Genomic DNA, 18,166 nt, shown 5'->3' on the forward strand with positions numbered 1-18,166 from the left:
AGACATGCTTCAGAGAGCGCTATTATGTAATAAGCAAAAACTGGAAACTAACTGCCCCTCAACAATATATTGTTATATAACAATGTAACAAATATATTTCAACAAAATAAATTGTGGAATATTTATACAGCAATGAAAAATTAAAAAAACAAAAACAAAAAAAAGTATAACAAATTTAATGTTGGAAAAAAAAGAAGCTAGACATTTAAAAGTACATACTTATTCCATTTATACAAGTAAGAAAATGGTCAAAACACATCTATGGTGTTAAAAGTCAGTGACTGCTAGGGGCATGAAACGGTCTTCGAAGATGCTGGTAATATTCTGTCTCCTGATCTGGTTGTTTGGGTGTGTTCACTTTGAGAAACTGCATCAAGTGGGACATTTATAATGTGCACCTTTCGATCTTGGTACACTGTGCTCCAATAAAACACACTCCCTACCAATCCAGGGCTGCTAAGGGCAGGGTGTGTTCTCCATAATTCTCTCTCCATTCACTACAGCCCTCGACCAACAGCCCTGACAAGGCTAAATTCACCACACTTCGGCATGTATGCACACACAAGTTCTGTCTTATCTGAACTCTCCACCTTGATTGTACAGGCCCGCACCCTCAGGTTGGCCTGTTGGCAGTGTCTGCACTCATAAAATTAGGTAAAATGACAGAGGTTGCCCATGTATGCCAGGAAGAGCTGAGGCAAGCTGAAGTGACCTGAACACCAGAAAGATTCAGAGACAGGGCCCTGGATCACAAGAAGGACAACGCCTCTGGAAGCCCCGCTTGCCAGAACGGCTCTGGGCCATTTGCAGAGCAGGCCCTTTTCTTTGCAGAAAAATTCGCAACAGGTTTCCCTGACTTCCAAGCACCTCTTTCTCTTCCCTTTGTCGCAAATAGAAAGCCTGCAGCCTGACCAGGGGACAGGAATCATGTTTGTTTCCCCTCTGCTACATCCAAAGTGCACAGCACAGTGCCCTGGTACATGGTAGTCTGGTCAGTAAGTATCTTTGGTATGAATGCATGAATAAACAAAACCTACTGAATCAGTGCACCAGGATCTGGTTTCTAAAAAGGCCAATATCTAGGACCTGGATGGCCATGGAAAGAAACAAAATATTCCAAAAAACACATGAAAAGGTCTTTCTGATATAGGAATTTTTAAACCAACAATTCTGGCATGTAAAAATCTCACAATTTCTCTAAAAGTAAATACAGTATTATTTTATCTTTGCTATGGATAGCATTTGACTGTCTTATTCATTGGAAGTGATGCAGGCCTCATTCCAGGTGGCTGGACAAAGGCTCCAGACCAGGTCCAGAGTCATGACAAGGCTGGCTGACTCAGATGGGAAGTGAGGCCTTGGCCAGATGAAAGTGCTGATACCAGCCAACCATGTCCACAGAAGTCACAGGGAATCATCATGTCCAATAAGCATGAAAAGATCCAGAAATTCCCCATATTCCCCTAACAGTGGAACAATGGAAAGGCCCCCAAATAGTCACATAAGTCTGTCCAACAGATTTAACTATTTTCTTCCTCTTGGCAATATTTTTTTATCAATTTTAGGTGCCATGAATTTACCATTAATTAAAGGAAATTCAAGAAGCTGGGGTAAAGAACATTTGAGAGTTTATTCAGTAGGAATAGAATGACTTCAGAATGAGGAATACTGCCAAGTCTGGTTGACACTCATAAATTTTCTAAACTTTGATGAGTCCTTTTTTTTGGGGCTGGGGGGCAGGGGAGTGGATGCCTTCTGATCTTTCGAAAAATAAAAAAACTGGCCAACCAAGAAAAGAATTGACTACACCAAAAAAAGAGTATCAGGTAATGTCACCATCCAGCCCCTGTGTCTCAGACTCCCTCTGTGGTTCCGACTATCAGTATCTGCATCTCAGTGCCCAAGAGTAAACATTCTTTATTACATCCACCATTCCTTGTTTGCTACATACCTTTAACACCACTTCAGTTTCAATACTATTTTCACTATAAACTAAAACCAATGTCAGAGTCAATTTCCTTCATTTCATCTGTCCAGAAAACACATCAGTTGTGGTAGAGAAGATATAAAGTCAGGCCAGAGTTAGCTAGAATCAGGCCTTTTGGAGACAAATATGCTGAGATGATCCCCTGGAATTCTGTCATGTAGAAGGTCCTACATCAATTCCACTGTGCTCATGTTTGCAAGCATCCCTGGGCCCTGGCAGCCAATCAAGACCCAAATGTTACTCCATTCCAGGAAAACCTCATGACAATAGTTGTTGCTAAGGCCTATGTAGAGTCACATATTGGAAAACAAGACCATTTTTTCGGATGTGAATGGTAGCCCTGTTGGCATAAGGGGAAAATACTGCACTCATATTAATCTATTGCAAGTCTTCAAAATAAAATGCTCATTTTGTCTAAAATGTTATTATTCATTGCGGCTAAATGGTGTTGGCTATTTGGGATGAATAACAATTCTCTAGGATTTTCCTAAAAATACAGTCTGAGAACTACCTATATCAGAATCACCTGGACTAGGCCGAGACCAGTGGCTCATGCCTGTAACCCCAGCACTTTGAGAAGCCAAGGCGGGCAGATCACTTGAGGTCAGGAGTTTGAGACCAGCCTGGCCAATGCGGCAAAACCCTGTCTCTACTAAAAATACAAAAATTAGCTGGGCATGGTGGTGCATGACTGTAGTCCCAGCTACTTGGGAGTCTGAGGCAGGAGAATCATTTGTACCCAGGCAGCAGAGGTTGCAGTGAGCTGAGATTGCGCCACTGCACTCCAGCCTGGGCGACAGAGCGAGACTCTGTCTCAAAAAAAAAGAATCACCTGGACTGCTTATTTAAAATGCAGGTTCCTGGGTGCCACCTTTGACCTGCTAAAGACTATGCTCTGGACTAGGAGGATGAAATCTGCATTTTAAATATACCCTGACAGTGATTTCTCAAGACTGTAAAGATATTAGTCTGAGAATGCCACTCTAACAGACCGCTCTGGGCATCTTTTCTCTTTGCCTTGGCCAGGCCTCTCAGATTTGAGTTAGAGTGTGACTCCATCTGCATGGCAGGACAGAACAAGTACAGCTGAAATAGAAAGTGGAGGCCTCTGCTCTCTGCATGTTTGTTTTCTCCATGTTTTATTTGTGCAAAGATTGCCTGGAACACCTGCAGTAACTTCTGCTTCCCTGTTCCAATCACAGGCGCCGACGGACTTTACATAAATGCCTACCCACCCACCACATAATTCCGCTGGGGAATGTTGACGGTGCCCTCTGGAGTGTGGTGTGTCCCAGATCACACAGGAAGGGTTTGGGAAGCATTACAAATCCTTGTATAATATGTCCTCCCTTCCTCCCTTTCCCCAGAGAAAAGTGTGTTTTTAAGGATCAAGTGAGAGGGTATACTTTCATAAAACCATGAGAAAAGGTACCCAATCAAGTTAACTTGGATCTTAGCAATACCCTTCTAAAGGAACCTCCAATAATTCACATCACCAGTCTGTGAATGCATCTTTCATCTTCCCCAAAAAGAAACCATTACCCTCATGTCTGTCATAGGAACGCTAGGCGGACTCAGACCCAAAGGCAAGAAGGTGCACATGCTATCCACACACTCCCCATATGGTGCTGAAGTAACCGCACGCGTGTCCATCTCTGCCGCTACGCTGATCCGTCAGTGGGGATGTCTTGCTTTTCATCTTTAACCTCAAAGCGACAGTGGAGGGGAGGAGGGGAAGGAGAAGCCCCATGTCTCATTTTTAAAATATAAACTCCATAGATCACCACTCTGTCCCAGAAACACTATGGTCCTCTTACTTCTAAACAGCAAACAGCAGTGGGAACTGTAGGAGCTCTAAAGCCCAGGACACTTGACCACACAGGGAAGGAGAAACTTCCAGACTACGGACACCAGAGGAGTAGGAAGGATTAAGTGGGGGACCAGGGTGATGGATGTTTATACAATAGAGATGGCTGCAGAAGATGGCATGTGAGGCACAAAGAGGGGAGGAAAAGAACAGGCCATTCTTCCAAGTACTTGGGCCATCTGTGAGCCTCACTTTTTGCAGTTGACTCATTCCCCTGCCCCCAAATGTGTGTTAAGTTGAAAACATGTGAAGTGTGCTTTAAAATACACTAGGAGAAAGCTTGCTACTTAAGGGAACCCTAGGGCCAAGGCATCTGATGAAAACACATCAAGGTCTTTCCCACCTCAAGGCCTTTGGACCCGCTCTTCCCATGGCCTCTCCTCGCCTGGTTCACTGCCATCCTCCTGCAGGGCTCAGCTTCAATGTCCTTCCCAGGGAAGCAGTCCCCAGCCAAAAAGGTTAATGGGTTCCTCTTCCTCTTTCCCATGACATACTCTGAGAGCATCGGTGCCTCTGCCTTGTAGCGCTTTTCTCAAAGGAACCTAATGATTATTTTGTGATTATTTGTCTACCACACTAGACCATAAACACCAGGAAGGTATAAACGTGTCTATCTTCTTCACCCAGCACCTAGCAGAGGCCTGGCACATAGCTGGCAGTGGAAGAATATTTGTGTGACAACAAATTACTCTACCTGCATTAACTGTTATCGCTGGGTTTCTCCTAAGCCACAACCAACCTGCTTGGGCTGTAGTGAATGACAGACCTTCTGATGACCTGTAATGATCTGGAATGCAAGAACTGGGTCTTTGGAGAGAAGGATCAAAGGTCTGGCTAATCCTACTAGTATTCTCCTTTGGTTGTAATGCCAAATCTGGAGCTTGGGGACAGCCTGAGTGCCAAGAAGCATGTGCTAGACCCTGCAAGAACTTCCCCAAGTATAGTGATGCCAATGTGATGCAAAATCAAGACCAAATTATGGGCACCAGATGTACAGAGGGTGCTGAGAACGCCGCAGTAATACACAGGCTGGTTGGATCATTTGTCTCAAAATGGATTCCATCCCCTGGTGCCCATAAAGCCTGCCTGGGACCACTCTGGCAGGACAAGATGAGGTTTCTACCTCTCGAGACGAGCTGGAGGCAACTGGCTCAGAGCTTAATATTGAAGTGACACCAAGTAGTGCTTGGTTGCATAACAGAGCTCCTAGGGGCACCCTTCGCGTAACTCGGATTTCAGGCACAGTTGCGCACAAACCCCCTCCCAGATACTTCATGATGTGAGTTGCCAGTTTCGGGGAGGAGGTCCAGCAAGAATGTGAAATATGATAGCGAGATCTTCTGTGCCAGGAGCTACAACTGGAAAATAACAAAGAATGGGCCATATGGAACTTCACACAGCCTTCCAGACTGGCAAGAAATGGAGTGAAGACAGGCTCAGGATCATGGAACTAACTCCCCCAACATGTTTCTAAGAGACAGAAAGCAGTATCTAGAGCTGAGTGCCAACAACTCACACTCACAAGCCAGACAAGAAGTAAGCTCCCTTAAATTAAATGATTATAGATCATTATGAATTAAAATAGATACACCAGCCACTCAAAGATCACAAGCACCTACTTTGTGCCACGTGCTTACCCAGTCCTCCACCAGAGCCTCACAATGCAAGTATCACCATTCCAGTTTTACAGAAGAGGAAACTGATGCTCTAGCCAAAGACCTAAGCTTGATCTCAGGTTAAGAGTGGGCACTTACACCACAATATGACTCAGCCTCAAAGAGCTTTTCACGGAATCAGAGATTGTGCTGGAATTGCGAGGGAGGTTGCATTTCCCTGCTGGGTTCCCTCTGCCTCTCAACCGCACTGCATTTGTTAGTATCCATCATCATTGTCAATTACTAATAGAGTGAGACATACACATTCAAAGCTAGTATGACTCACTCTGCCATGACAGCCCTCTGTAGTGAACCCCTCCACTTGCCAGAGGTGTGGAAAGTTCTGGCCTGGGACAGTGCACTCAGCCATTCATTTATTCCAACACTCAATGAGCAGCTTTCTGAGTGGGGCTCTGTGGTAAAGGTGCGAGGACACCAAGCTATATACCATGGTGTATCTTAAAAGGCATTACAAAGGGGTGAGGTCCTGACTTAGAGATAGGAGTTGGACTAAAAAACACTTTTTCAATATGTGTGACCCTGAGAATTTCCACCTCTGAAAGACTATAAACAAATGTGCCTAGTATGCTCGTAAAAGCTTTCCTTCCTCAGGTTCATCCAAGAGGTTTGCTCAGGAGGCAATTCAAGTCAACAAAATGCTTACTGGCCACCTGCTGTGTGTGAGGCATGACAAGACTTAGGTTCTTCAGGAGGCATCCAACTAATAAATAAGCTAAAATGTAGATATATACAACTATAAATCGAGGAATATGGCATAACAGCGCTATAGGAGTTGTTGACATTAATAAAAAGAATAGCCTCCACTTGCTGAGTATATATGACTCCAAGCATTGTGCTAAGAGCTTCACCTGCATTAACCAATTTACTCTTCATGCTAAACCCATAAGCTTGGTCAACACAGTGGACATCTGTTGACGTCTGCCCAACAGGCATCCATTTCCCCTTGAGAAATTACCCTTCTACCATCCATCAACAGTGGGATCCAATGAAACCACCTCCGCCACTCTAGCCCTAGGCCCCAGCCCCGGGCATATAATCCAGTCTTGGACAATCAGCATACTCTACCAACTTAGCCAAAGTGATTGACAGAGGAATAGGTGCCTAACACTGGGAAATCTGACAAGTCTCAGTTCTGGGACTACTGTTGGCACTATTGAGAACATGAAAACTATGATGATGCAGATTTGCAGTTGCCATGAGCCACTACATGGAACCAAACAGCCTGAGCACAAAACCAACATAAGAGCAGGGAGACAGAATAAGACACACACAAACCCCTAGTCCTATGATGTAACTTGAGCCCCTGGATCCAGCCTTAAATAAACCACAGCTTATTAGAATTTTTAGTTATACAAGTGAATATGTTTTCTCTTCCATTTAAGCCAGCTTGGACCACATTTCAACCACTTGCAATCTAGAGTTTCACCAAAGGAATATTATCATCACTTCTTAACAAATGAGGAGTCAGAGGCTCAGAGATGATAAATAATCTGAGATTGTTTTAAGTTAAATGAACTGTGTAAGTTTTTTATAGGGGGAGGGCACAATGAGAGTGTGCATGTAGACCAGAAACCTGCAAGAGTGCCAGCCTGCTCAGTTGCTTGGAGCATATCTTTTCTCTCCATCCACCAATGCAGGGTGGAGAGAGGCAAGTAGCCTTGCTGTGGCCCCTTCCCTTCATGGTGAGTTTATTTCTTGTTTACCTCTACACAGACGGTGTAGCCCTTTGGAATTCCAGCTTTATCCAGAGGTCTATTAAACTCTTCACACCAGGCACTGTCTTACTCCTTGACGGTTCATTAAAATGGTGCATCTCACCATTGGTGGCATCTCACACTGAATGAAACATGATGGACAAATACTTGTAACCTTAAGTGAATTACATAATCTCTTAGAGGAAATTTATTTTGTTTGTAACTATCTCACCTGGAGAGATAAGATCAAGTGTAAGTCTGGGTCTTCTGAATTTTCCAAGGAACACAGGCAGTCACCTCACCACAGAAAGGTAAAATGAGTCATCCTGAATGTTCTTGTGTTTAGATATTTTGTTTGGTTTGAAACACATTATATTGAGTCAATCAATAAGAAATTATGACACATTATTTAATTACTAACATTATTTTGTCTCCTCAAGTAACAAAGTGATTGAGTGAATGATGAGGTCCCACTCCTCTAGGCAAGTACTATGGGTTCATTATCCATTTGGAGCCACTTCTTAGTTTTGAAACTGGCCTCATCAGAACATAGGAGAGCACTTATCCTCCCAGTGATACAGTCCTGCTGAAGTATCACGGAGAGGCCTGGGAAGGCCAACTGGGGCAAGGAGTTCTGCCATCTAAAAAGACTTAGCTTTTCTCTGGCAAGGGCACACTGAAGGTAAGGACAGAGAAGACATCAAGACTCTTAGGCCTATCAACTTTTAAACTGTCCCTTTATAATGATCCCTGTGAAATAATTATTTCTATCAATGGTCAGCTAGTACAGGGGATTTAAGATAGTGGGTTCATTAAAGACAGTCAGGATCACAAACTCATTTAAGTCTCCTTGAACCTGTTTAATCAAAATGATTTTCTGCTACTCTCGATTACGGGCTGAGTTTCCGTGGTGACAGATTAATGACTGATCCACTAAGCCATACCACCTCTTCTGTCACCAGTCCCACTGACTGAGCCAGCCACTGTTTTATCAATAGGCTCCACTTGCCCCTGAAACTCATTATAGCTGATATATTAAGATCAAATGAGCAGATCAGATGCTTGCTGCCACCCCAGCTCTGCTACAAAGACCACCAAATCCCACAGAGCATGTGCCAGAAGGAAAAAGAACAGAAGTTGGTCCTTGTGCTCTTCTTAGAATTACACACTCAGGTCACTCCACAGTAAGATAAATGCCAGCCAAGGCAACACTTCTGATTCTTCAGGCCCGCTAAAGGTAATTATCCTAAAGTTAAATGTCAGGGTTTCATGTGTGCAAAAGAAAGAAAATGTCATGTTTGGTGTAAGCAACAATATTATTTTAATCAAATCAGCAGCTCATTATTAGGAGAAGATAAGCTCTGACATGACCCCAACAGTACATTGCGTCCACCTGACTTCCCATCCCACTTTGTCTTAACCTAAGGTTATTCATGGATTGCCCTCATTCATAAAGCAGGAAAAACTTGTAATGTGCTATCCGTGGAGGCTTGCACCCCAAATCCACTCAACTCCTGATTGGCTGTGGTACAGAGAGAGCCTAGAGTCAGATGGCATGGTTCCAGCCCCAGCTCCTCCACATCTCAGCTCTAATTTTGATCAAGAGACTTAACCTCCCAGAAAATAGGAGATGATAATAAGAGTACTTCTCTCATAGGACTGTTATGAATATTAAATGAGATAATATATGGAAAGTACCTTAAACAGTGTCTGGCACACTCGGTCCTCCATAAATGTTAGCTATTACCTATTTCTGCAACGTTTTAATCTTTCAGTTACAACCAGACTGTATTATGTTTCTAGAAAAAAAAAATTTTTTTAAGAAAACAGAATAAGAAGTCTATGACAGCATACCACACATTGAAGAATTTCCTCTAGCAGGCAAGAGGTTACATGAAAGAAGACATTACATGTATTTATCTTGTTCACTCCTATAACCCAATGCCTAGCCAATGGTAGATAAATATTTGTTGGAATGCATGAATGTACAAATGAACAGAGGAAAATTTCCTTACAGTAATGGTCATGGAAAGCCAAAGCCAAATCAGATTCAGAAAAATTAGGAGAATGGTTGTGGCATCTTGATTCCTCAACCTCAAGCCATGAAGGAGTTAAATGCATGTCGGCTAAAAATGGAAAATTATTGAACAACTTAATACAAACATCTGCTTCTTCATTGCCTCCTTAACATTGTGTACAAAAGTCCGGGCCTCCGCCTGGCCAAAACTTCCCAATAGCTCGTGTTTATAAAAGAAGAATGACGAAACTAACAGACCACAAATACGTTTAGGGGCAATCATCTGAATGTTGTTCTATTTGTCCTGGATCTGTAACTCCAGGGAATAAACCATGGAGTTGTTCTGAAGACTTTACTTCTAAAAATAAGGGAATAATAAGTATTTAGAGCAATAGGACAGTTTTCAAGATAAGTAGAGGTTGCCAGGTCACCTCTGGCAATGTCACAGCACACCCAACAGGGAGATGGAACACACACCCCACTGTCATATTCATTTCAAAGTTGACCGTGTAACAACAACCAAGGGTTACAATCAACTCTCTAACAACGGCCCTTAGTTTTCCATTTCCAAGGTTCAAAAATCACATCTGAATCTCTCTCCCCCAAGTCCAAAAAACAGACAAGTCAGGAGGAAGGCCACAAGTTCTCTTTCACAATGAGTTCCAAAAATTGACAGGCATCGTAACAATAATTGTGGGACACAGCCTTTCAAAGTTATCAGTAGCTTCAACAAAACAACCAAAGAAATAGCAAAGAAGCTGGGGCTTTGTTGACCTCAAGCAAGGCTTGGCTCAATGAAAATGATTAGGCTGGCTGAGCAACTGCAAGACTAGCTCAGGCTTTATCAATTGCCCACTGAATAGTAGGTTTCTATAGAAAGCAAATTCTTACCCCATGTTCCCAGGCTCAGGCTTTGTGATTATTCCAGGGACTTGCCCTAAAAGTGTGTCTGGTCTGAGTTCTACAACACTTTAGAGGTTAATGACATTAAACTATGTCTGAGCCACTGTTAGTGTCAGGTGACTCCATACAGCATTTAAAATGGGTGATTGTTGAAGATGTTTGGGATATTTTTTGAACATTTTTAGATGTTTTAATGGCATGCTGGATTAAATTATCATTTTTTTAATATATGCTGCTAAAAATATTAGTGTAATGTCTAAAACTGCTCCAAAAACAAACAAACAAAAAAAATAGTGTACTGGGACATAAAAGCTTTTCTTTTTGTTATGTCTTGGACATTTTTACACTATCTAAAGGCAGTATTTCCTAAACATCATAATAATAACCTAGTATGTTTGCTTAAAATATGGATTCCCTGCACTCACCGCAGAAAGGTAAAGTCAGATTCTCCAGGGGAGGACCGTGGATGCTATAATTTAACAAGCACTTCAGGTGAGCTTCATCCTCAGTCAGGTTTGGAAACACACTGATTCAAAGATCTAAAAATGTCACCACCATCCATAAGAAAGATGGGAAATGAAGAGAAGCCCAATTTTTAAAAAATTAAAGCTAAGCAGGAATTCAGAATATCATGCTTATGATACACTGAGACTAGAAAATCTTGAACAGGCATGAAAGCATGGTAAACCTTTCCATAATCCAAAGATCCAACAAGCACAAGTGTTTTCAACCCAGTCCAGCTGCCAGGAGCACCAAGGCATCTACAGAGGTGGCCCTGCACTTCTAATCCTGGCTCAATTCTTCCACCTCTAGCAAAGTCAAGCAACTGCCCTACTCCTCAACTCTACCTAAAACATAACCATAGAAAAGTAAAAGCAAAACAAAACAAAAAGCAAAATTATCTCTGCCCCAGGTGAATTCTTCATGGTTTGGGCATCTTTTTCACCCACAGGCAAAGGTAATCAATGCAGGATTCTCAGATCTGAGCAGTTAAAGGAGTAGGTCAGGAACAGGGCAATGAACAGGAGGAATCTCACTGGTGTAGGGGAGGAAAGTGGGGGGCATATCTACTGCAAAAGTAAGACCCTAACAGTTATTATGTATCAATTAAAAATTTTAATGAAATTACAATTTTGATTAAAAGCCCCCAAAAACTGTGGTTATTCGTTGAAAGTGTTTGAAATCCCCTTTCCAAGAGAAGCAGTCCAATATCAACTAGAAAGAGGAAGAGGAGGAACAGAGAGGACAGTGATAAGCCCCCACACGAAGCTATGAGTGCATCTCCTCTGGATAGGGATCTGGAGAGGGTGCTCTTTAGAAAGTGTATGGAAACATCTGCGATTCATTCCGTTTCTCAAATCCCCCATCGCTGCAAGGCCTGCAGATACTGAGAGCAGAGCTTAGAGGAGTCCAGTGGAGGAAGTTGACCCCCATACATATTCCACCTCAAAGAGTCTGTAAACCATGCCCCATGACATTAACAAGGGGGTCTGTGGTATAGGTCAAATTATCATTTTTTAAAAATACATGCTGCTAAAAATATTAATTTAACACCAAAACTGATCAGAAACAAAAAGAAACAGTGCATTTGAACATTAAAGCTTTTCCCTTTTTTACTGTTATGCCTTGGGCACTTTTACAATATTTAAGTCTTCTCAGAAACAGGAATTCCTAATGTTAAGTGCCATAAAATATGGTACTTCCAAGTCCCCTAGAAGGGGAAGGCCCTGGCCAGCTGGGGCAGTCCTTGAAGAAGCTGGCAGAGGCGCCCACAGAACAGAGGAGATGCCATCTGCTGGAAAGACTGCACCAGATGCCTCTTGCGGCACATCCCTGGGGCACACCTGGGGAGTGGCAGCCAGCCTTGGGGCAGAAACAGGCCGCAAGTGTGCTTCTGGGTGTCCGAGAGTAACTTTCTCCACTCCCAGGGCTCCCTTGAAAGAGCAATGCGCTGCCACCCAGGGTCCCTTTCAGGGTAGGGGACCAACTGCACAGGCTAGCTGTTCCTATTTCAAGACTCCGAGGGTCAAACCACTCCACCTTCCCTGTATTTTATCAAGCCCATTGCCATGACCGCCCCCCCCCCCCCCACACACACACAGACATGCAACCCCTGACTCCCCCATAAATAGCTGGGACCACTCCCAGACCCAACCTCTCCAGCAGGGATTCTCCTGACACACCCTAGAGATGGTCCACGCCACCGCTGCCCTGGGGAGGTCTTCTCGGAAGCTAGGCAAAGTCTACCATCACGGTTAGAAGTCGGAACCTCAGAGAACCTCTTTCTCCACAGCTGCTGGTGATCTGTGCAGTATTTTAGTGCAGTCACTTCCCGCAGCCCTACAAATGCACACACCTGGCCCACAGGTAACAGGTAAGCGCATGGAGCCTTCGAAGTTCTCTTTAAAGTTCCTTTCAGGCAAGACCGTGCCCAGGAAGCAGGGACCAACCAGCCCCCACGGGAGATGCCCACCTGCCCCCCCACACACACACACACCCCAACCCCGTTTCAGGGGTCCCCTCCGAGAGGCTCTGCGCCCCCCAGGGCCGGGTAGCGCAGGTACTCACGTCTCGAAAGCGGTTCCAGTACTTGTCCCGGTCGTACTGGGAGACGGTGCTCAGCCACTGGTCATTGTCTAGGAAATTGCCGTGGTTGGGGCCCGCGCCTCCGGCGAGCGCGTCCAGGTGCCGGCTCTCGACTTGGAGGAAGCACCACGCCGCGGCGGCCGCCGCCAGCACCGCGATTGCCGGCATCTGCGGGGCAGGGCGCGCGGGGCGGTGAGCGGGGAGGGCGGGCGGCCGCGAGCCCCAGGTACCCAGGCGTCCCAGCGCCCCAGCCCGGAGGAGGGGACCCCGCAGCGGGGACGGGCTGCGCTCGCGCACCTGGGACGCCTGTCGCGCCTCTAGACCCAGGGACCCCTCTCACGAATGGGGGACTAAGCTACGAACGAGGAGGCTGCGTCACGAATCCGAGGCTGCCGTCCAACTACAGGGGAACCCTCTCGCCTATTCTCCGAGTGTCCCATAGATGCCGCCTTCCTATCAGGGGCTTGGTACCCCTCCCCAGAAGCGGGGAGCCCGGGTCCGCAAGCCACACTCCCACAGACGGTGCACACAGCTTTGGGGCAGGGGAGGGAAGAACAGGGCTCCAGCAGCACCCGAGCTCCGGCAAGCGGGGTGGGGACTGCCAGCAGCTGGGGGGTTCCCGACCACAGCTAAGGGAAAGGTCTCCCTCACGCGCCCTGCGGTCTCGAGGGTAGGAAGGGCACACGGAGGTAACCCCAGGCCCTGACCCTGCCAGCCCCCTAGGCGGCCGCGGGGAGGTCCCAACTACTCCAAGTTGGGGCGCGGGGTTCCGCTGGGCACGTACCTTGGGGCCGGCCCGGGTCCCCGCGTCCGAGTTGCTCGAGCTCCCGCGGCACGGTCGCCCGGAAGGCTGATCGCGGGCTCGCGTCCCTGCGCTCCTGCCACCCGCCGCCGCCGCGCGTCTGGCCGCTTTGTGAGCCCGCAGCGCTGTGCTCCGCTCGCTCGCTGGCTCGGGCGCGGCGTCCGCGGGCGGAGGAGGCCGAGCGCGCGAGCCAAGGCTCTGGCGCCCCCTGGCGGCCGCGCGCTGCCTGCCCGACAGCCCGGCCGCCTCAGCCCGTAACGTGGTCATTCACATCCTAATGCAGGGCTGAAATCAGCTTTCAGGCCCAGGCTGGTGCGAGACAGAAGAGGAGACTGAGGATATGAGGCCAAGACGCAGGCCAGCATGGAGGCATTCTCAAAAGGAAGGCCATCGGGTTATCTAGATCAAAATCACCTGTGTGGAGAGAGAAGCGAGCGTCTTAAAAATGAAGATTCCTGCCCCGCTGGCCCCACTTGCTGAGTCAGCATGCCTTAGGAAAGCCTCCAAGTCTGCACTTTTAATGAGCTCCCCAGGCGTTTTTTATGCACAGCAAAGTTTGAGAACCACTGTCCTGCCATTCCCTGGATAAGTGAATATCTGCACTGCCCATCCCAAGTCATGCACCCACCTGCATCTCTGCACTCCCGTGCCCTATGCCATGCTTACCACCGTCCTGCCCCTTGAGAACCGGCCCCAGCACTAATATGTTGGGTTCCCCTAGGCGGGAGGGAGGGGAGAGAGGAAAAACAGATCAGGCTACTGAGAAGTGGGAAGCTGGTCCTGCCCCATCCCCCACCCCCTTTCCAAATACCCAGCAATGTTTGGTGAAATAGGGCTGGAAGGGACTTAATGCCTTCCCCTGCCTGTATACAGGTGACACTGGCCTGTAACCTTTCTCTGTACGACTACACCCCATTCCCCAGACACCTGAGCGCTCTTTCAAAACAAGTCTGACCATCCCATCACCCTTCTCCCCTCAACACAAAATTCTTCACAATGCTTTCCTGATAAAGACCAATATCCTGGCCTGAGCCCCCAGGCCCTGCACGTCTGGACCCTCCCTCTCACCCCACTCTCTCCTCCTTCTCAGACCTTCTGGACGGGCTGGCCCTGACCCCAGTGGAAATGGCCTCCCTCCACTCCTGGGTATTCACTTCTGCCTGGGCTTCTGTCCACACCCAGTCCCAGCACAAGTCTCATTAATTCTGCTCTCTGCTTATTCATCCTCACTTCTTCAGAGAGACTCTTGCTACGCCTGTGGACCAGGCCAGCACCCACAGTGACGCTGTCTTTGAGAACACTGTGCTTCTCTGGCTGTAAGCTCAATTGATATCACTTACTCTGTCTGCCTCCCCACCTGGCTAGAGCTCCTGAGGGCAGAGGCTATGTTTGTCTTGTTCACCACTTCTCCCAGTGCCCAGAGTACAAGCTCTTGACACACTGTTAATGCTCAGAAAATATTTGACAAATGAATGAATGATTTAATGAATGAATGCCACCCAACCATGTCTGGAACAACAACATGTCGCAGCCAGCATGCCAACAATAGTGTATGGTGTGGTCAATAATAAGTTGTGCTACAAATAATTTGGTTACATGTAATAGTCGAATGTGTGGAAGTCAGCAGATCTGTGGTTTTCCCAACATTACTCTGACTGATTTGCATTCCTAGAAACTTTCTCAAAAGGGAGAAAAAGGAGTGGAGTCACAGCTACTATGTTGGGGACTGCACATCATCCACGGTTTATTTTACCATGGAATGCTGTGGGTGGGTGCATCAGAGTGGGAGAGAGGTTTAGAAATTGATGAAGAGACTGTTTCTTATGTTCGTAGAAACCCAAGTAAGCAGCACTTCCCCATTTATCTGCCCAGTGTGATAGCAAAATCTCTCCAAGGAGTTGTCCCTAAATGTCACTTTTGCCTCCTCACCTCCAACTCATTCTTCAACCCACTCCAATCTGCCTTTCATCCTCACTAACTGAAATGACTTGTCACCATCAGCAGCCTCCTCCAAGTCACCAGACCCAGTGGGTACCCTCGATCCTCACCAGTGTGGCCTCTGAGCAGTCTCTTTTGGCTCCCGTGGCTCTAACCCTCCTGGCTTTCCTGCTTCCTCCCCCGTCATTCCTGCTGATATTCCAGGGTTTCTTGGGGCTCAGACCTATCCCTCTTCTCTTTCCCCCAAAACCCTTTCCCCAGGTCCCAAGTCCATTCGTATGCTGAGATCCTCCAGGTACGCTTCCAGCCCGGAAATTCCAATGACTTCCAACTGCACCTCCAGCTTCATACTTTACATCTCCTCAATGCCCCATGGGCACGTCAGACCTGTGAGCAGGCCGAAACAGAAGTCTGGATGTCCTCCATGCATCTGTGTTTTCCGTTCATCCCTGTTACAGTGAATGTATCCTCATCCACATGACTGCTTAAGTCAGAACCCCGCAAGCCATCTCCAGTTCATCCATCTCCTCACCCCTCACCTCCCATCCATCAGCAAGGGGGGTCCATTCCACTTTCGAACATCCCCTGGAGCCACCCACTTCACCCAACTTCCACAGACACTCCCAAGTCCACAAGACCATCACTTCTCACCCGGAGAACTGTGGTGCTTCTTGGCTGATTTCCTTGGTTCTTTCCTTTCCCTTGCAACCCATCATCCACTCAGGTCAGAGCAATCTTTTTAAGAGAGCCTTCTCTTTTTAAAATTTTTGTGCGTACATAGTAGGTGTTTGTATTTATGGGGTATGGGGTACAGGAGATGTTTGATACAGGCATGCAATGCATAACAATCACAGCACGTAGAATTGGGTATCCATCCCCTCAAGCATTTATCCTTTGTGTTACAAGCCATCCGATTACATTCTGTTAGTTATTTTTAAATGTACAATTAACTTATTGACTATAGTCACCCTGTTGTGCTATCACATACTATGTCTTATTCATTCTTTCTATTTTTTTGGACCCATTAACCATCCCTGCCTTCCCCGCAACCCTCCACTACCCTTCCCAGCTTCTGGTAACCATCCTTCTACTCTCTATGTCCATAAGTTCAATTATTTTGATTTTTAGATCCCACAAATAAATGAGAACATGTGACATTTGTCTTTCCATGCCTGGCTTATTTCACTTGACATAAGGATATCCAGTTCCATCCATGTTGTTGCAAATGACAGGATCTCATTCTTTTTATGACTGAATAGTACTCCATTGTATATATGTAGCAATCTTTTTAAAATAGAAATCACTCCCTTGCATAAAACCTTTCAATAGCTTGCCATGACAGTAAAACAAAAATTCACATTCCCTCCCATTACTCATAAAACTTTGCACCATCTGGTCCCTTACCTCTGCCCTTCATTCCCTAGATTCTAGCCACATTTCTTCTCATGGTCCTCAAACTAAGCAAGCTTGGGCCCCACAGGTCCTCTCTTCTGGCCAGGCTCTCTGACCACAGTGTTCCTTTCCCTGCTCTTCACAAGGCAACTCCTTCTTAGCTGTCAGGTCTCACTCAAATGTCACCACCTCATTGAAGCCTTCCCTGACCACACCGTCTAAGATAGACACTTCCTTCCCAGCCACATCAGTGTTCTCTCTTGTTGTATCTGATTGCTCAGTCCTTCAAGAGTGTTTTACTCCTTTGTTTATTATCTCTCTCTTCCTCAGTTTGAATATTAATTCCAAGAGGGCAAACACTGTCTTTTTCACGCCTGTATCCCTGGGCTAATCTCGGAACCTGGCATTCAGTGGGCCCTCAATAAATATTTATCCAGTGGTTCAATGAATGAAGCAAGTTCCATAACCCTTAATGCATCCTGAAGTATGAAAACCCTGTCTAGGGCCATTCCTTTGTCCTCCTTAAATTCCTTGTTCTGCAGATCCAAGTTCCACTTTCCTTAAGACCTGTCCCCAGTTTAATCAGAGGGCATCTGCTGTTAGTCATGCTCCAACTTACAACTAGAATCTTCCCCATAACCATCCCCTGCATGGGAAGGGTGACCAGAGGAGCCCGGGCAGGTGTGGGCATGCTGGATCTGGCCTGAGCCAAGGAAGGACGTAACCTTGGAGCAGGGGCAAGGAAGCTGGGAGCTGGAGACCTGCCATCAGCTCAGCCAGCACTCGAGGGGAGAAATGGCAGATTTATTCGGCCGCGGGAAGCACCTGGGACCAAAATCAATACTGAGCCTTGGGGCTGTATTTCTGTTTTTCATTGGCTTATGCACAACTATAATAACTCCTTGTTTAACATAGTTCTTATTTCTACGAGACCCACATGTTTTATTTTCAGTTTAATGGATCCTCAAACAAGTGCTACTGGTAGTCAGAAGCAGACATAACTATCACCATCTTATGCTGAGGCTAGGGGAGCCCAGAAAGGCTAGATAAATTGCTGAAGGTCACAGAGAGTGAGAGAAAGATGGACCTACTTGCAGAAAGTTCTAGGTATACCCACTGCCCTCTGTTCATGATGCTATGCGGGCAAGAATCAAATCACCCATTGGGCTCCATCCAATAAAAGAGGTGCCTATAATACCTTATCATCAACACAGATTTATTTTTAGCTGCAAACTCATATATCTACCTGCTACATGGCATCTCCATTTCGCTGTCTCATTGGCACTCTCTGAATTCAGTGTGTC

At 46.2% G+C, this 18,166-nt stretch overlaps 1 protein-coding gene across 1 annotated transcript in view; it reads right to left on the bottom strand.

Moving 5' to 3' along the window:
* The window catches only part of SPOCK1 (SPARC (osteonectin), cwcv and kazal like domains proteoglycan 1), a 520,870-nt gene extending 507,209 nt beyond the window's left edge, over nt 1-13,661 (bottom strand). Inside the window, exons 1-2 of the mRNA XM_005557859.4 lie at nt 13,515-13,661; nt 12,713-12,898 (exon numbers count right to left, since the gene is read on the bottom strand). Coding sequence (XP_005557916.1) covers nt 12,713-12,898 — 186 coding nt within the window. The 5' untranslated portion in view covers nt 13,515-13,661. The remainder of the gene's footprint in view (nt 1-12,712; nt 12,899-13,514) is intronic.
* Between the last annotated feature and the right edge of the window lie 4,505 nt (nt 13,662-18,166).

Source organism: Macaca fascicularis, chromosome 6 (assembly GCF_037993035.2).
Source record: "Macaca fascicularis isolate 582-1 chromosome 6, T2T-MFA8v1.1".
Lineage (NCBI taxonomy): Eukaryota > Metazoa > Chordata > Mammalia > Primates > Cercopithecidae > Macaca > Macaca fascicularis.